We start from the raw sequence: 15,935 nt of genomic DNA, 5'->3' as shown, positions 1-15,935 counted from the left end.
TGAATTACACATCCTAAAGAGACAGAATATAATTAGCTATGCACACGTACTAATTAATATGTAAAATAATATCTCACATCAAGTACAGAGCCCTAAACAAAGGTCAGATTAGGATGGCATTATGGGGCAAAATACTACTTGGGCCACCCCAAATTTTGTGGTGATGCCACTGGGAGACTGTCCCAAAGAACCATGACCACAGTTCTGCCTGGCCCAAAGCACGGTCTGGCCGTGCCAGGCTACCAACTAACAGCTCCTATGCCCGCTATACTAAGTATAATAGCTTGAATAAGGAACTGGCTTTCAGGTTGGGATTATGGTTAGAAATTCTGCTCGGGTCACCCATCAGAGTACCTTTGCACGATCGGGGGACTGTCCTGGACATCTGTGACCAGAGACTTGCCTGGCCCAAAGCGCAGTTTGGCCATGCCAGGCAGCACCTAAACCACTGTGCTAAATATATGGAACTGAATAAACAACTGGATTATGGGCTGGGATTATACCCAGAAATTCTTCTTAGACCAGCCCAAACCATACCTCAGTGCCATCCGGGGATGGTTCTGGACATCTCTGAATAGAGACTTGCCTGGCTCAAAACGCGGTTTGGCTGTGCCAGGGTGCCAACTAACAGCACCCCAGCCACTGTGCTAAATTAATGGACCTGAAAAAGGAACTGGATTATGGGCTGGGATTATACCTAGAAATCCTTCTTGGGCCACCCCAGACCACACGTTTCTGCACTGAGGGACTCTCCTGGACATCTCTGAACAGAGACTTCCCCGGCCCAAGACACGGTTTAGCCGTGCCAGGTTGCCAACTGTCACCAACCCACGAGACACTGTGCTAAGTATAAAGAACTGAATAAGGAACTGGATTTTGGTCTGGGATTATATTCAGAAATCCTTCTTGGGCAACCGCAGACCACACCTCTATGCCACTGGGGGACTGTTCTGGACATCTGTGACCAGAGACCTGCCCAGCCCAAAGCACGGTTCGGCCATGCCAGGCTGCCAACAGACAGCACCCCAGCCACTGTGCTAATTTGAATATGATCCCAGCCCAAAATCCAGTTCCTTATTCAGTTCCATATATTTAGCACAGTGGCTGGGGTGCTGTCTGTTGGCACCCTGGCATGGCCAAACCATGCTTTGGGCTGGGTAAATCTCTGGTCAGAGATGCCTAGAAGCATTCTCCAGTGGCACATAGACATGGTCTGGGGTGGCTCAAGAAGGATTTCTGGCTATAATCCCAGCCCAAAATCCAATTCCTCATTAAGGTCCATTAACTTAGCACAGTGGTTGGGGTGCTGTGTTTTGGCAGCCTGGTACGGCCTAACCGCACTTTGGAACCGGGCAGGTCTCTATTCAGAGATGTCCAGACACATCCCCTGGTGGCGCTGAGGTGTGGTCTGGAGTGGCCCAAGAAGAAATTCTGGGTATAATCCCAGCCCATAACCCAGTTCCTTACTAGGTTCCATATACTTAGCTCAGTGGCTCAGGTGCTGTTAGTTGGCACCCTGGCATGGCCAACCCTCATTTTGGGCTGGGCAAAATCTCTGGTCAGAGATCTGCAGGAGAGTCCTCCGGTGCCACAGAGGTTTGGTCTGGGGTGGCCCAAGAAGGGTTTCTGGGTATAATCCCAGCCTAAATTCCAGTTTCTTATACTTAGCACAGTGGTTGGGGGTGCTGCCTGTTAGCAGCCTGACACAGCCAAACCACGCCTTGAGCCAGGGAAATCTCTATTCAGAGACGTCCAGGAGAGTCCCCCGGTAGCACAGGAACATGGTCTGGGGTGGCTCAAGAAGGATTTCTGGGTATAATCCTAGCCTGAAATCCAGTTCCTTATTTGGTTCTATATACTTAGCATGGCGGCTGGGGTGCTATTGGCAGGCTGGCACAGCCAAACTGCCCTTTGGGCCAGGCAAATCTCTGGTCAGAGATGTCCAGGAGAGTCCCTTGGTGCCACAGACGTGCTGTCTGGGGTGGCCCAAGAAGGATTCCTGGGTATAATCCCAGCCCAAAATCCAGTTCCTCATTCGGGCGCATACAGGTAGCACAATGACTGGGGTTGGTGGCAGTTGGCTCAAGCTGTGTCCTGAATGACAAAGGGCTTCTGTGGAGCAGGGTACAATCAGTTTATTGAGGACTATACTATAAAGCCTATGCAGACAGGGGTTGAATGAAGATTGCAGGGTGGCTCTGGCATTCTTAAGGGCTTCAGCTGTTCCAAGATGGAAGTGCCAGTTAAGGCAGTGGTCTGGGTTATAATGCTCTAGCTTTTAAGAGGTTAGAAAAAAAAGAAAACCCAAAGAAAGAAAGAAATCTCATCCTGCGCGGCACCTGCTTCCTACAGGTCATCAGCCCAGCCCCAGAACAGGATCTTCAGATGCAGAGCAAGCCTGTTTGGTATCCACGGGGTGCTGTAGGCTTGGCCCCACACTGACGTAGTCCCTTACTGGAGGGGATCGCTAAGTGTGTGCCGACACAATCCTCGGGACAACTCACGCACAGCCAGGGACAGGAGGGGCTGTGCATGTGCCCGCGCTCCAGGGGAGAACCTCTACCCGAGCCCCGCGGCGCCACGAGCAGAGCTGCCTGCGGCGACCTGAGCCCAAAACACGCTGCGCACGCGCGGGCCGCGCCCTGGAGCGGCAGGAGACGACTTCCGGTCCCTACTCTCTCCGGGACGGTCCGCGTGAGTAGCCTTGGCTCCAGCGGGCTCCCGTAGCCAGTGGAACCGACTTTCACCTTCACCGCCAACCCCAACATCATCCTGCCCCTCGCCGCGCGGTACATGCTGGGATCGCTGCTCGGCCGCTTCCGGCACCCGCTGTCACGTGAGTCCTTTCAGAGTCACGTGACTCGGAGCCAACGGGCGCGTCTGCTCTGTGCTGCCGGCGCCGCCGCCCGGGCCGCTCCCGCCGCCGCCATGTCGTGCTTCCCCGAACTCTACTTTAACGTAGACAACGGCTACCTGGAGGGACTGGTGCGCGGCTTCAAGGCGGGCGTCCTAAGCCAGGGCGACTACGTGAACCTGGTGCAGTGCGAGAGCCTGGAGGGTGAGGCCCGCTAAGGCGGTTTCCCCTGCCGGGCTGCCGAGCCCAGCGTCCGGCCGCGGCGCGGGGTACTGCGGTGGGCGAGGTCGCTGCTGCTGCTCCTTCCTTCCCCGGGCCTTTCTGGGGAGACGGCGGTGCCGGTCCCTGCCCTCCGGGGCCGGCGGGGGGGGAGAGGGGACCGGCCCGGGAAGCGCATGACGATCCCCCCGCGCTCCTTCCCCCTTTCCTGACACCGGGAGCAAGCGCGAGCCGGCAGCCTCGTGCGGGAAGGGAAGCCCTGCCTCCCTTCTCCCACCCCCTGCTGCGGGAAGACTCGGCAGCTTCAGGCAGGGTTGCTGTCTGTAGTGTGGATGATTTGCCAGAACATGGAGAGTATTGAGGGAGCAGTGGATGAGAAGCTTCTGGGGTTAGGGGTGGCTCCTCCTGGTTCAGTCTGTAGGCCCTGTGTGGATGGGGAAGCTCTCCTGGAATGGGGGGGGGTGTGACCAAACCTTTAGCACTTCTGGGAACTATAGTAGTTGTGAAACTGTGTGTGGTAGTAAACTTCCCATGGAGTAATCGTGTTGATGAACCCAGACCCATGGGGCTTATAGGAGATGCTGAAGGGGCAGGCTAATCAAACAGCTGCTTTTTGCTGTATCCCCCTTGCCTTTCTCAGAAGCAGCTTCACTGGGCTGCTGCTAGTGACGAGAACCATGGAGGGACCATTGGTTTGCATGAGTTTTGCAGTTCCTCTTCCCAGAACCTAGAAAGAAGGAACAGGGGGTGTGGCTATGTACTACTTTCTTTTTGGCTGAAAGCAGGCTCATTCTACTGTCCAAGCTCTTCCGGGGGTTTTTGTGGTTTTTTTATCTGCTTTCTGTACTTGATCTCTTGGACATTCTGGCCTTGGCTTCTCTTGCATATTTTTATCTTGTCTCTGTTGGGCTTCTTCTATGGTATTAGGGGTTCAGACTGATACTAGAAATGTTTGTGTAACTGCATTTGAATACTACAGTCAGTGATACATAGTGGTATAGCTTGTCTAGATGCACCTTGGAGTATCTGAATCATTAGTAGCAAGAAAGTATACGAGCATTTCATAGCTTTAGAACATTTTCTGAACATACAAAGTTTTAGATGCTCCTAGATCTTGAAAGATGTTTTGTTTTTGTTTGGTGTCATGAGGAAAGGGCTCTTGGTAATAAAGCATGTGGGTATCTGAAAACACAATCCTAGCCTCAGATAACTTAATGGTTCAGTACCTTTCTAATATCTAAATCTGTTCCTGCTGTCTCCTTTTCCCTCTCCTTTTGTAAAACAGTCACTAGGTCACCTCTTTTGCATCTAATAAAGCTTTGAGAAACAGCAAATGACAAACTTTTGGTATAGTTTAGTAATCCAGCTGGATTGAGTAGTATGAGAGTACCTTTGTGCTGAAGAAAAAATTCCAGAGATCAGGGTATACCTTGAGCAAGAAGAAAATATTGCAAGAAGGGGACTCAGACAAGTGTTGGTGAATAGTCTTCTCAGGGTAGGTAGTAGAAATAAACACAGCATCTACAGAGCATGGGAAAAAGGACTGATGCTCAAAAGGTGTGGACAAACATACCTTCTAATTGCTTACAAGGGCAAGAAGAGTGGCTGCTCTTGAATGCATCAGCTGTTACAATCTGCTGCTGTTATGCTGATACCAAATGATAGTTGTAACTTGCATCTAGGTATCCCCAAAGAAAGGGAGGAATCCCTATACTTCTTGACGTCAAAGACTGTGAGAATTGCTGCGATCGTGCAACATTTGCTTTTTGTTTTAGTAGCTTTTATAAAATTAAGACTTCTTCAGTCATATAAATAAAGAACATGGAAAGAAGGGGGTCAGTATTGGGGGTGGAGTTTGGGCTAAGGATAATCTGGCAATTGCCCAGGAACTAACTGAATATTTGATCTTTTTTATTGAAAGCTGAGATTATGACATTGGCCTCAGGCAAAAACAGAATGGCTGATTGGCAATTTGCACAACTGGAATTTAGGAGTGTAACACTTACATTGTGGGAGTTGGGTGATCTCCATTCCAGAATTCTGAAAGAATTGGCATGAGAAATGGCAAGTCCAGTAGCAAGGTTCTTTTTAAAGAGAACATCTGTCAAGTTGGGGGTGGTATTGTGTGATTGGATAGCAAATATGACAACTGCATGTTCTAGCTGGCATCAACATGATACCATGTTCCATGTAGCTACCATGCATAGAATCCTATATTTGCTTTGGTCTTTATGATGATATATAAATAGTAATGATTTTTAACATTCACTAGTGAAGTTTTTAAATATTTAAGGGCGAATTGATCTCGGCAACTACAGGCTGGTAAGGCTGACTTCCATAATATGCAAGGCTCTAGGTCCGAATGTGAAGAACAGGTTAATTAAAGACTGGGGAAATGGCATACAATGCAGCATGGGTTTATCACATGCAAATTGTACTGGGCTAACAGTACTTTTGCTTGATAAGAACTGACAGACTAAGGTAGTGTGGTAGTTCTTGTCCCTGAACTTGTATAAGAAACCATGGGGCAATGTATTAGTAAAGTAGAAGAATTCTGAGGTTGGTAAGGAACTGGCTGAAAGGGGTAGAGCAATAAGTAATATTGAAAGGAGACGTATATCGGGTTGGAAGCTTACCAAGCAAGAAAACCTGCTTGTTCAGTAGGGGTGCACTGATAGCGATTTTTTTGGGCTGATACTAATGGCCAATTTTTAACGAGCTGCCCTCCCCAAGTGCAGCACGGTCCACCCCCTGCTGGGGAAAGGCCAGCGCAGCCCAGCATTCCCCTCTGCCTGCCACTTCCTCCCACCCTCCACCGAGGGCTTGGGAGGCATTTGCTCTGGATCTGCATGGGGGAGGACAGGCTGCCATTGTGGGTTGAGGCTGTGCTGGGCTCCTCTTGCAAGGACTGGGCCATGCTGTGCTCAGGGGCGGGTAGCGGTGGTGCTGGGGGGGGTGGTTGTGGGGGGCTATGCCCTCTTCCCCCACATAGTGCTGCTTCCAGTACCACTGCCCAGTCTAGGTGCAGCCATGCCCAACACCCCTGCCTGACCTGCCCCACACAGATTCAGGGGCACATGCTTCCCCCACCCTGTGCTCCCCAGATGAGCTGCTAGTGGCTTTGTCGCGTGCCTGGGCTATGCAGGGCCTTCCCCAGCTGCACTCCCTCCCTTACTGCTATTGGATGGGGTATATCAAGGCCCCCATGATGAGGGAGGAAGCGAAGCAGGGCCTGGGGGTTGTGGGGCCTCTGCCAGGCCAGGTGATGGAACAAGTGGGGCAGGGCACATGTGCCCCCCAGGCTTCCACTTTTCCCACCACCTAGCCCAGCAGGGGCCCTGCTCCCTCTAGCCCCTGCTCCAGCCTCGCTCCCTCCCTCACCTCTGGGGCCTCTCTGTGCCCTGCCTCCGCCCCTCCGCCCCTTTCCCTTCCTTCTGCCCCTTCTCCCACAGACTTACCTGGGGGGGGCACACCCCCCAATTTTTTTTTCTTCTGCCTTGATCTGCTGCCTCTTTCCCCACAGACTGACCTGCTGGGCAGCTGGGCGGGGGGGGGGGGGGGGGCAGGGAGGGAGGATGGGGAGGGGTGGTGTGTGGTAGTTTGTGGGTAGCTTTTTAATTAAAAAATTAATCTCCTACTTAAAATGGTTGGAGACCTTCTATCCCAGGGAAAATCCTGGAAGAATTCATTAAGGAGTCTATTTGTGATAGGCTTGCAGAAAGTAGGATTCTGAGCGACAGCCAGCATGGCTTCATCACAGGCAGGTCTTATCTTACCAACCTCATCTCCTTTTCAGGTGACTTGCCACCTCGATAGGAGAGATGATGTTGACATTATATACCTTGAATTTTAAAAATCTTTTGGTCTAGTGTCCTACAATGTTTTGTGAGAAAATTGGAAGACTGTGGGCTTAACTGCGAGACAGTCAGGTCGATAGGAAACTGGCTGCTGAGCAGGGCCCAGAAAGCTCTAATGAATGGATCTGTGTCATCTTGGCAAGAAGTGGCCAGTGGTTCCCACAGGGGTCTGATGCTTGGTTCAGTACTATTCAACATCTTCATCAATCGGATGAAAGAGCTCACTGGCCAAGTTTGCGGACAACACCAATTATGGGGAAGCATGTGGTCATGGTTGAAGATAGGCTGCAGATACAGGTGGACCTAGACAGGCTGGCAAGTTGGGCGGACCAAACCAGATGAAGTTCAGCATCGAGAAATGTAAAGTGCTCCACCTGGGGACAAACAATCCCCTTGCACACCTACAGGCTTGGCAACGCCAATCTGACCAGCACTACTGAATGAAAGGGACCTGGGGGTAATAATAAACCTCAATATGAACATGAGCCAGCAGTGTGATGCTGTGGCCAGCACAGCTAACAATACCCTGGCATGCATCAATCGATGCATCTCCAGCAAAACTGAAGGAAGTGATTCTCTCCACTCTACTCAGCATTGGTGAGACCACAGCTGGAATACCGCGTCCAGTTCTGGGTGCCTGCACTTTAACAAGGATTTGGTAAAGCTTGAGAGAATCCAGAGAAGGGCCACCCATATGATCAGAGACTTGCAGGGCAAGCCATATGAGGAAAGGCTGAGGGACTTGGGACTCTTCAGCCTGAAAAAGAGAAGGCTGAGAGGGGACTTGGTAGCAGCTTACCACTACATCAGGGGAGTACATCAAGGGCTCGGTGAACAAGTGTTCACCAGGCACCCTTGGGGAAAACTAGCAGTAATGGTCACAAACTCCTGGAAGACCATTTCAGGCTCAACATTAGGAAAAACTTCACAACTATGGATGTCCAGACTGTAGAATAAGCTCCCTTCAGAGATAGTGCAATCACCTACCCTAGAAATCTTCAAGAGGAGTCTGGATGGTCACCTTGCTGGGGTCACCTGACCCCAGTTGTCTTTCCTTCTTGGTGTAGGGGGCTGGACACAATGATCTTCCAAGGTCCCTTCCAGTCCTACAATCTATGAATCTATGTTTACTGTTGGCCATTCTATGAGAAATGTAGGCACTATTTCCACTATACAGATGGAGAAAGCTAAACCCAAATTGTTGATGCACAAACTTTCAAGAGGTCTTTGATTTTGGATGACTTATTGGATATACTGTCTCATTTGTAGTGGCATTGAAGAGCTGATGGTGGCTTTTCCACTTACTATTACAAATCATATCAATGTTCCTTTTCTCCTGCAATCACAGTTTCATAGTAGCTAGGGTCAGGAGGGACCTGAACAGATCATCTAGCCTGACCCCCTGCCACAGGCAGGAATGAATGCTGGGTTCACAAGACCCCAGACAGGTGATCATCCAACCTCCTCTTGAATTTGCCCAAGGTAGGGGTGAGGACCACTTCCCTGGGAAGTTATTGGATTTTGGCCACCCTAACTGTAAAATATTGCCTTCTGATCTCTAACCTAAACCTATTCTCCATCAGCTTATTACCATTGTTCCTTGTCACCCCAGGTGGTGCTGGGGAGAAAAGGGCTCTACCTATTTGCTGTTGATCTCCCCTGATGAGTTTGTAGGCAGCCACCAGGTCCCCCCTCAGCCTTCTCTTGCTGAGGCTGAACAGGTTCAGGTCCCTCAGTCTCACCTCGTAGGGCCTGTCCTGCTGCCCTCTCACCAAGCGGGTGGCCCTCCTCTGAACCCTCTCCAGGCTGGCCACATCCCTTTTGAAGTGCAGTGCCCAGTACTGGATGCAGTACTCCAACTGCGGCTTGACCAAAGTTGCATAGAGGGGAGTATCACCTCTCTGGACCGGCTTGAGATGCACCTTTGGATGCATGACAAGGTATGGCTGGCCTTGCTGGCTGCAGTCTGGCATTGGCGGCTCATGTTCATCTTGGAGTCAATAATGACTCCAAGATCCCTTTCCGCCTCTGTGCTTTCAAGAGGGGAACTCCCCAGCCTGTATGTATGCTGTGGATTCCTTCTCCCAAGGTGCAGCACCCTGCATTTGTCTACGTTGAACCCCATCCTATTCTCATCTGCCCACTTTTGTAGTCTGTCTAAATCTATTTGCAGCTTCTCTCTCCCTTCAAGTGTGTCCACCTCGCCCCACATCTTAGTGTCATCAGCAAACTTGGACAGCGTGCTTTCCACCCCCTCATCCAAGTTGCTGATGAAGATGTTAAACAGTGCGGGCCTGAGGACCGAGCCTGGGGTACCCCACTGCTCACATCTCACCAGTCTGAGTACAACCCATCCACCACTACTCTCTGGGTGCACCCCATCAGCCAATTTTTTACCCATCCAACTGTGCAGGCATCAATGCCACAGTCGCTTAATTTATTGATGAGGATGGGGTGAGAGACAGTGTCAAAGGCCTTTGTAAAATCTAGAAAGACTATGTCCACGGTGACACCATCATCCAAGGATTTAGTTACTTGGTCATAAAAGGCAATCAGGTTGGTCAGGCAGGACCTGCCTTTGATGAACCCATGCTGATTGCCCCTGAGCATGATCTCCCCTGCTGGTCCCCCACAGATGTGCTCCTTGATGATTCTCTCCAAGATCTTCCTGAGCACCGAGGTGAGGCTTACAGCCCTATAGTTACTTGGGTCCTCCTTCCTCCCTATCTTGAAAATTGGGACCACATTAGCCAGTTTCCAATTCCCCGGCACCTGGCCAGATGACCACAAATGCTCATACAGCTGGGGCAAGGCTCCATGATGACCCCTGCCAGCTCCCTCAACACCCTTGGGTGGAGGGCATCTGGACCTGCAGATTTAAAAATGTCTAGCCCTTCCAGAAGATCCCTAACTACATCTGCAACTGACTGAAGGCCTGACAGAGCTATCCCCAAGATTGTCCCTACCTCTGGTAGGTGGGATTGTCCCAGTCCCTGTTCAAGAAAACAGAGGCAAAGAAACTGTTAAAAATATCAGCTTTCTTGTCTGGCGTAGCCAATGGGACAAATGTTGGTGGGCATCCAGTTGTCATTACATAAAGGCCTCTCTACTTGTTGAATTCAAAGGCTTTAGCCAGGCCAGTGAAGACCATGGAAAGATCTTGGTATTGTTCATGGCACTTCTCTTGCAATGGTCTTGCAACAAAGATCATGCCTATTGTATTCCTGACTGCTCTCAAGCCACATTGGGACTTAAAATGAGCCTGTTGAGGAGAATGGGGGCAAATATCTTCCCACCTGTGGACAGAAGTGCAAATACCATGATAATTGCTGCAATCTAGTCTATCTTGTTCCTTGAATATGGCAACGATTTTGGCATCTCTCAGGTTGCTGGAAATCTGTTCATGTTTCCAGAATTTAATAATAGCAATGTGTAGATTTTCTTTTGTACTTATAAAAATTCAGTTGGTATTCCATCAGGATCATTTGCATTGTTGTTCTTGATCTGCTTAATGGTTTTCAAGGCCTCTTGATTAAATTGGTGGCTCCTCAAGGACACTCCAAAGATGATAGGGGGCAAAAACAGTACCATATTTAAAACTGCAGTTTTATTTCCCTGCCAAGCAGGAGCGAGTGGCTGGAGCTCTGCATGAGCAAGTGAGCACCATGTGAATGGCTCCCGGATGAGCAGCGCATAGTGGCGGGAGCCACCCCTCCCTACGCCCTCTGGATGAGCTGCGGCTCTGTGCTGCACCTCTCCAGGCTGAGCAGTGCTAGCCCCAACCCCTCACTCTCCCTCACCGTGGGGTCTTGATCTGCACCCCCAGCCCCTTCCTTTCTGCTTCCACACACCAGCCCCTTCTCTCCCTCCCCCCTTCCACACACCAGACTCTCCACGCTGCTGGGCTGGGCATCGGAAATCAGATTGGTATTGGCAGATATGCCTCCTTAAAAATCTTCTGTTGGTATTGGCCACAAAAATCTCTATCGGCGCACCCCTATTTGGTAGATTTGCAGTGTGTGTTCACTCTGCTACACTATTGTTTGGTTTCTCCTACATATTTTCCATATGGTCATTTAGTGCACTAGATTAGATGTATTACATTTCTGCAAGTGCTGGTGTAATATCCAGGAATAGTGATGGTTATATTGTGTGATGTAGTAATTGTGGGAGTGGTGGAGATGTGTTGGTAAGTTTTTTACATTTTTTTTTTTTTGTCCTGGCATGGTCTAGATCCATTCAGTGTGCTTTAGGCCATAGGACGTTTGCTTCTGGTGATGAGGTGGATGAGGTTTGGTGCATGTTTAAAGGTTAGGATGGGTGGTTCTGGAAAATCTCTTTGAGAACTGGGTCCTCTTATAGTATGCAATTATTCAAGGATTTTCCATATGGGTTCCCAGTAAGGTTTGTATGTTACAACCAATGGCATGCAGTTCATAGGGGTTTTCTTTTTGTACTGTGGCAATTCTTCACGTGGTATCTGGGTGGCTCAAAAGTATGATCCATCTCTCTGACAGTGTCCTTGTTGGGTGAAAGCCCTTTTGAGGTTCAAGTGACTGTCTGATGGAAGGGTGATGGTTATTGAATTTGTGATCACACTACAGGTTTTTGGTCTAAATGATGATGATGTCATCTATATATCTTGGGTATAGCATGGATTTGGTGCAGTTTGATGGTGCAAGCTGTGGCAGAACAGCAGGGGGTACTACCATGCTGAGCCACGCGCCTCACTGTGCCCAGCCAAAACCCCACTTCAGATGTCTCCTCTGGGGTGCCTATGTCCAGCTGACCCTGGAGCACACCTACAAGCCTGGGGTAACTGCCACTACCTGGGCTCTGTTTTCTGTTAGAGCTCTGTGCAGCCTGGGGTATACAGACCCTGCAGACCTTGGGGATGCTTATCCCCACCGTGGTATCTTGGTGTGCTTCTGTTAGCGTGAAGCATTCAAAAGTAGCCTTCTCTACTGGAGGACAGTAAAAAGCCAGCCCCACCTTAGCTAGCTGAGCAAAGGGAGCTATAAAGGCTGTTTTACCTCTCTTTCCTCTAGAGTTCACAGCCCACACACTGCATGCAGGTAGCTTTTGCTTTTATTAATCAGAGAGGGGGAGAATAGGGAAGGAGTACAAGGTAGAAGTGTGTCATTATAAAAAAACCCAACACCCTGAGCAAAATGGACAGGGCTTGATGAGACTGATAAAACTCTAGGGGCATTTTTGCTTGTTTCAGTGTCCAAAATGTCTGACCTCCATGGAGTGACCCCTTTTTAAAACTTTTGTTACCTCATCACTAAGTACCAACCAGAAACGGGCAGTATTGGTTGCAGACCAATCCTTTTAAAAGTCATTAGCATCCTCAGGTAGAGAGACCAGGGTCACGAAACTGGTCCAGCAGGTCCCATGGCAGGGAAACTCAGGACAAAGGAATTTGTACAGCCTAGTCTACTAGGTGACTAGGCTCAGTTGTCTTAGCAGCCAGGCAGTGTGAAGAGGAGACAGAGGAGGTTTGGCTGTCCCCTTACAGAAGTGAGACAGACTCGGGATGATTTCTTCACACAAGTGATTTCTCAGTGTAGAATAAATTAATCCAAAGGAAGAAAATATTCTTTCTACACCTGCAGAAGAAGCTACTGCTGTTAAAAGCTGGGTTATTGATTCAGTAGCCTCTGCTGAATACAGGTGCTTAAGTGACTTCACTGGTGTGAGTTTCTTTAAAACCTCATCAGCAAACATATGTTTCTTGAATGGTCCACCCTCAGCCCTGAAATTTATTACAGTTGGTACAGGCAGTCCTCAACTTAAGACTTTTTGAGTTACAATGAACAGCACTTAAGATGTTTATAAATTGGCACCCTGTTTCAAACTTCCTACGTGAGTTTCGACTTTACAGCACTGGATACAGCTGCGTCCAGCTGGTAAGTTTGGTGTGGTGGATCAAGGCCCCCCATGGTGAGACTAGGGCGATATGCTCATCTGGGAGGGCATGGGGGGAAGGCGTGTGCCCCTGGGGCGGGGCGGAGGGGCCTGGGGCTGTGCTGGGAGTGGAGGCTACACCCTCCCACTGCTCATCCCACCGTGACATGATGTGAATGTTGATCCATAGCAGTCTTGGCAACAATGGCACATTGGCTCATTCAGTTTGTTGTCCACTGTAACCCCCAGGTCCTTTTCTGCAGAGCTGCTGCTTTGCCAGTTGATTCCCAGCCTGTACTGGTACATGGGACTGTTGCATCCTAAATGCAGGACTCTGCACTTGTCCTCATTGAAACTCATACAATTTTTTTTCTTCTGGTTCAATTCTCCAATTTACCTAGGTCTCTGAATCCTAACTTTATCCTCCAGCATATCTACTGCTCCCTTCATCATAGTGTCATCTGCAAACTTGCTGAGGATACTCTCTGCCATCTTTCAGGTTTTTGATGAAGATACTGAACAAAACCGGTCCCAGGATGAAGCCCAGGGGCATTTCACTTGATACTGGATGCCAGCTGAACATCAATTAATTGATTATACTCTGAGCCTGATGCTTCAGCCAGATTTCTATCTACCTTACAGTCCATTCATCCAGCCCATGCTTCTTAAGGGAGCTGATCTTGCCTGTTAAAGCAGCGAGTATGTAGTTTTCATAGGGGAGAGAGTGCATGTATCAGTTGTAACTGTTATATCTGCATCATACCAGAGGAATGAAAGGGAGCTTGGGCATGTTTACTCAAGTAAACAACCCGGACATTTGACCCTTTATTCAAGTAAGCACTCATGGCTTTCTCAGCAGGAAATTTAGTTTTAGTTTTCAACACTAGGTGGCAATCAAGTATTTGTTCCAGGACACTTGTCTTGCAGTCTCATCTGCACTCTATCTTGTCTTCTGCTTGGATTCAGGTATCTTGGAGAGGTGTGTTCTTAAGGTACATTCTCACACATTGGAGCAGTTCTTCACTTCGTTTGTTGTTAAAGTCTCTATCTTCTCACCAGAGAGTCCCCTGCATGGCCACTGAAACCTGCTAATTATTGATGCCCTGGGGCGATTGCATGCCAGGAACTTTTTGTGCCACCTGGTTTTTGCTGCTCTGGAAAGTTGTTTGTAGAGCTATGTTAGTGAGGTGTCAAAGTGCCTCCCATGCTGTTCTACAGATAACTTGGAGAAGAGCAGTTCTTCCTGGAAGGAATCCACCATGAAATTCTCCAGCTCTTGCAGAGCCCTGTTGTTAATAGAAAAATTGTAGTTCCATAACCTTGGTGATCAACAGACCCTGATAAATCCTGTTTGCTCAGTTATAAAGCAAAGTTGTTGGGAAAGCCATTTAAGAAAGAGTGTCTCTGTCTCTGTCACTTGTGATGTGTAGGAGGCGTGCACCCCCTGAGATTGGCCCTGCCCGTGGCGGTTGCTACTCGCCCCTCGCTCCAGCCTTGGGAGGCACGTGACTTTCATGTTTCTCTCATGCTGGGGCCAGCGGTTGTCTTCGCAGTGCTCTGGTCTGGCCATGCTAAGCGTGGGGAACAGTCCAGTGCTGCCATGGGTCCCAGCCTGCAGCGACAGCCTGTTGTTATCCCACGTGCAGATCCAGGGCATGCCCCCCTGAGAAGAGCCCAGCACAGGCCCGTAGCCCTCCTGGGGGTGCACAGAGCAGCAAGAGGTGTCCCGTGCTGGCCACTCCTGGGGCCGCTGCAGCAAGGGCTAGGGAAATAAGCTGTGCCATGCCCCGTGCCTCCCTGGGCTCTGCTTTTTCCCACTCACCGGAGCCCCTGCTTCAGTGGTCCTTGGAGCAGCTGACACCAGCTGCCTGTACCAGAGCATGGCACAGTCCAGGAGCTGGGGTGAGTAGAGACAAGTGGAGCACAGTGCAGCCTAGCAGCTGTAGGCTGGTGGCACCAGCCGCTCCCAGGGCTCCTGCAGCAGGAGCTGGGGTGAGTGGGGCCCCGGCCCCATGGCCCTTTCCCCTCCCCCCACCAACTTACCTGCTGGGGCAGGGTGGGGGCACGACACCTATGCCAATTGCATAAGAGTGAATTTACCTCTCATATTATGAATTGTGGGTCTAAAAATGCTCAAGTCCTGAAAGGAATTGTGTGTGGTGGGGGGGTAATACACCTATCAGATGTGTTGCCTCCCCGTACAGCCATAAGGGAAGGGGTTGCAACAAAGCAGCTATTTACACCCCTTTGACTAGAGCAGAGGCTCCCAAACATTCTCTTATTTGTAGAAACATAGAAAATTCGGGTTGGGAGGAGGTCATCTAGCCCAACCCTATGCTCAAAGCAGGACAATCTCCAACTAGATCATCCCAGCCAGGGCTTTGTCAAGCAGGCCTTAAAAACCTCCACGGATGGTGATTGCCAAGTGTGGATTGTCTTTGGGTAAGCTGTTCCAGTGCTTCACCACCTACCTAGTGAGAATTTTTTTCCTAATATCCAACCTAAACCTCCCTTCCTGCAACTTCAGGCCATTGCCGCTTGTTCTCTTTGGAACTACCCTTCAGATAGCTGAAGGCTGCCATCAGATTTCCTCTCAGTCTTCAATTCTGCAGACTAAATAAATCCAGTTCCCTCAGCTGCTCTTCATAAGTCATGTGCCTCAGCCCCTGGACCACTTTTGTTGCCCTCCAACTTGTCCTCGTACTTTCTATAGCAAGGGGCCCAAAACTAGACACAGTACTCCAGATGTGGCTTCACCAGTGCAGACCCCCTTATTTTGTACCCTCTTCCAGATTTACCAGCTGCCTGCATATGCCTACCAGCATGTCTTTTATATTTTAACCCCTTAAATGCCAACTATAAATGAAAGTGAAATCTACCATTACACAATCTGTCCTGTATACCACCCTCCCCCCAGAGAAGTCTTGCATACCCCCAGGGTGACACATACCACAGTTTGGGAACCCATGAACTAGAACAAAAACACCAGTGCTCAGCACTGCCCTGTGCTCTTTGCATCCTCCTAGGAGGGTGTTCAATTTCTTAGTAACTAAAATGTCAAGAAACGCTGAGTTTGACCAATGACTGCTAGATAG

At 49.6% G+C, this 15,935-nt stretch overlaps 1 protein-coding gene across 2 annotated transcripts in view; it reads left to right on the top strand.

Moving 5' to 3' along the window:
• The first annotated feature begins 2,691 nt into the window (after window positions 1-2,691).
• The window catches only part of ATP6V0D1 (ATPase H+ transporting V0 subunit d1), a 78,903-nt gene continuing 65,659 nt past the window's right edge, over window positions 2,692-15,935 (top strand). The window contains exon 1 of one of the 2 annotated variants that reach the window (XM_090062735.1): window positions 2,692-2,836. In XM_090062735.1, the coding sequence (XP_089918861.1) occupies window positions 2,794-2,836 (43 nt within the window). In that variant the 5' untranslated portion in view covers window positions 2,692-2,793. Of the gene's footprint in view, window positions 3,059-15,935 lie in introns of both variants that reach the window. The other variant, XM_090062733.1, reaches the window with a different exon arrangement.

The sequence above is a fragment of the Crocodylus siamensis genome, chromosome 9 (genome assembly GCF_052110815.1).
Source record: "Crocodylus siamensis isolate JL-2025a chromosome 9, ASM5211081v1, whole genome shotgun sequence".
Lineage (NCBI taxonomy): Eukaryota > Metazoa > Chordata > Crocodylia > Crocodylidae > Crocodylus > Crocodylus siamensis.
This window is presented reverse-complemented; position numbering and strand designations above follow the sequence as displayed.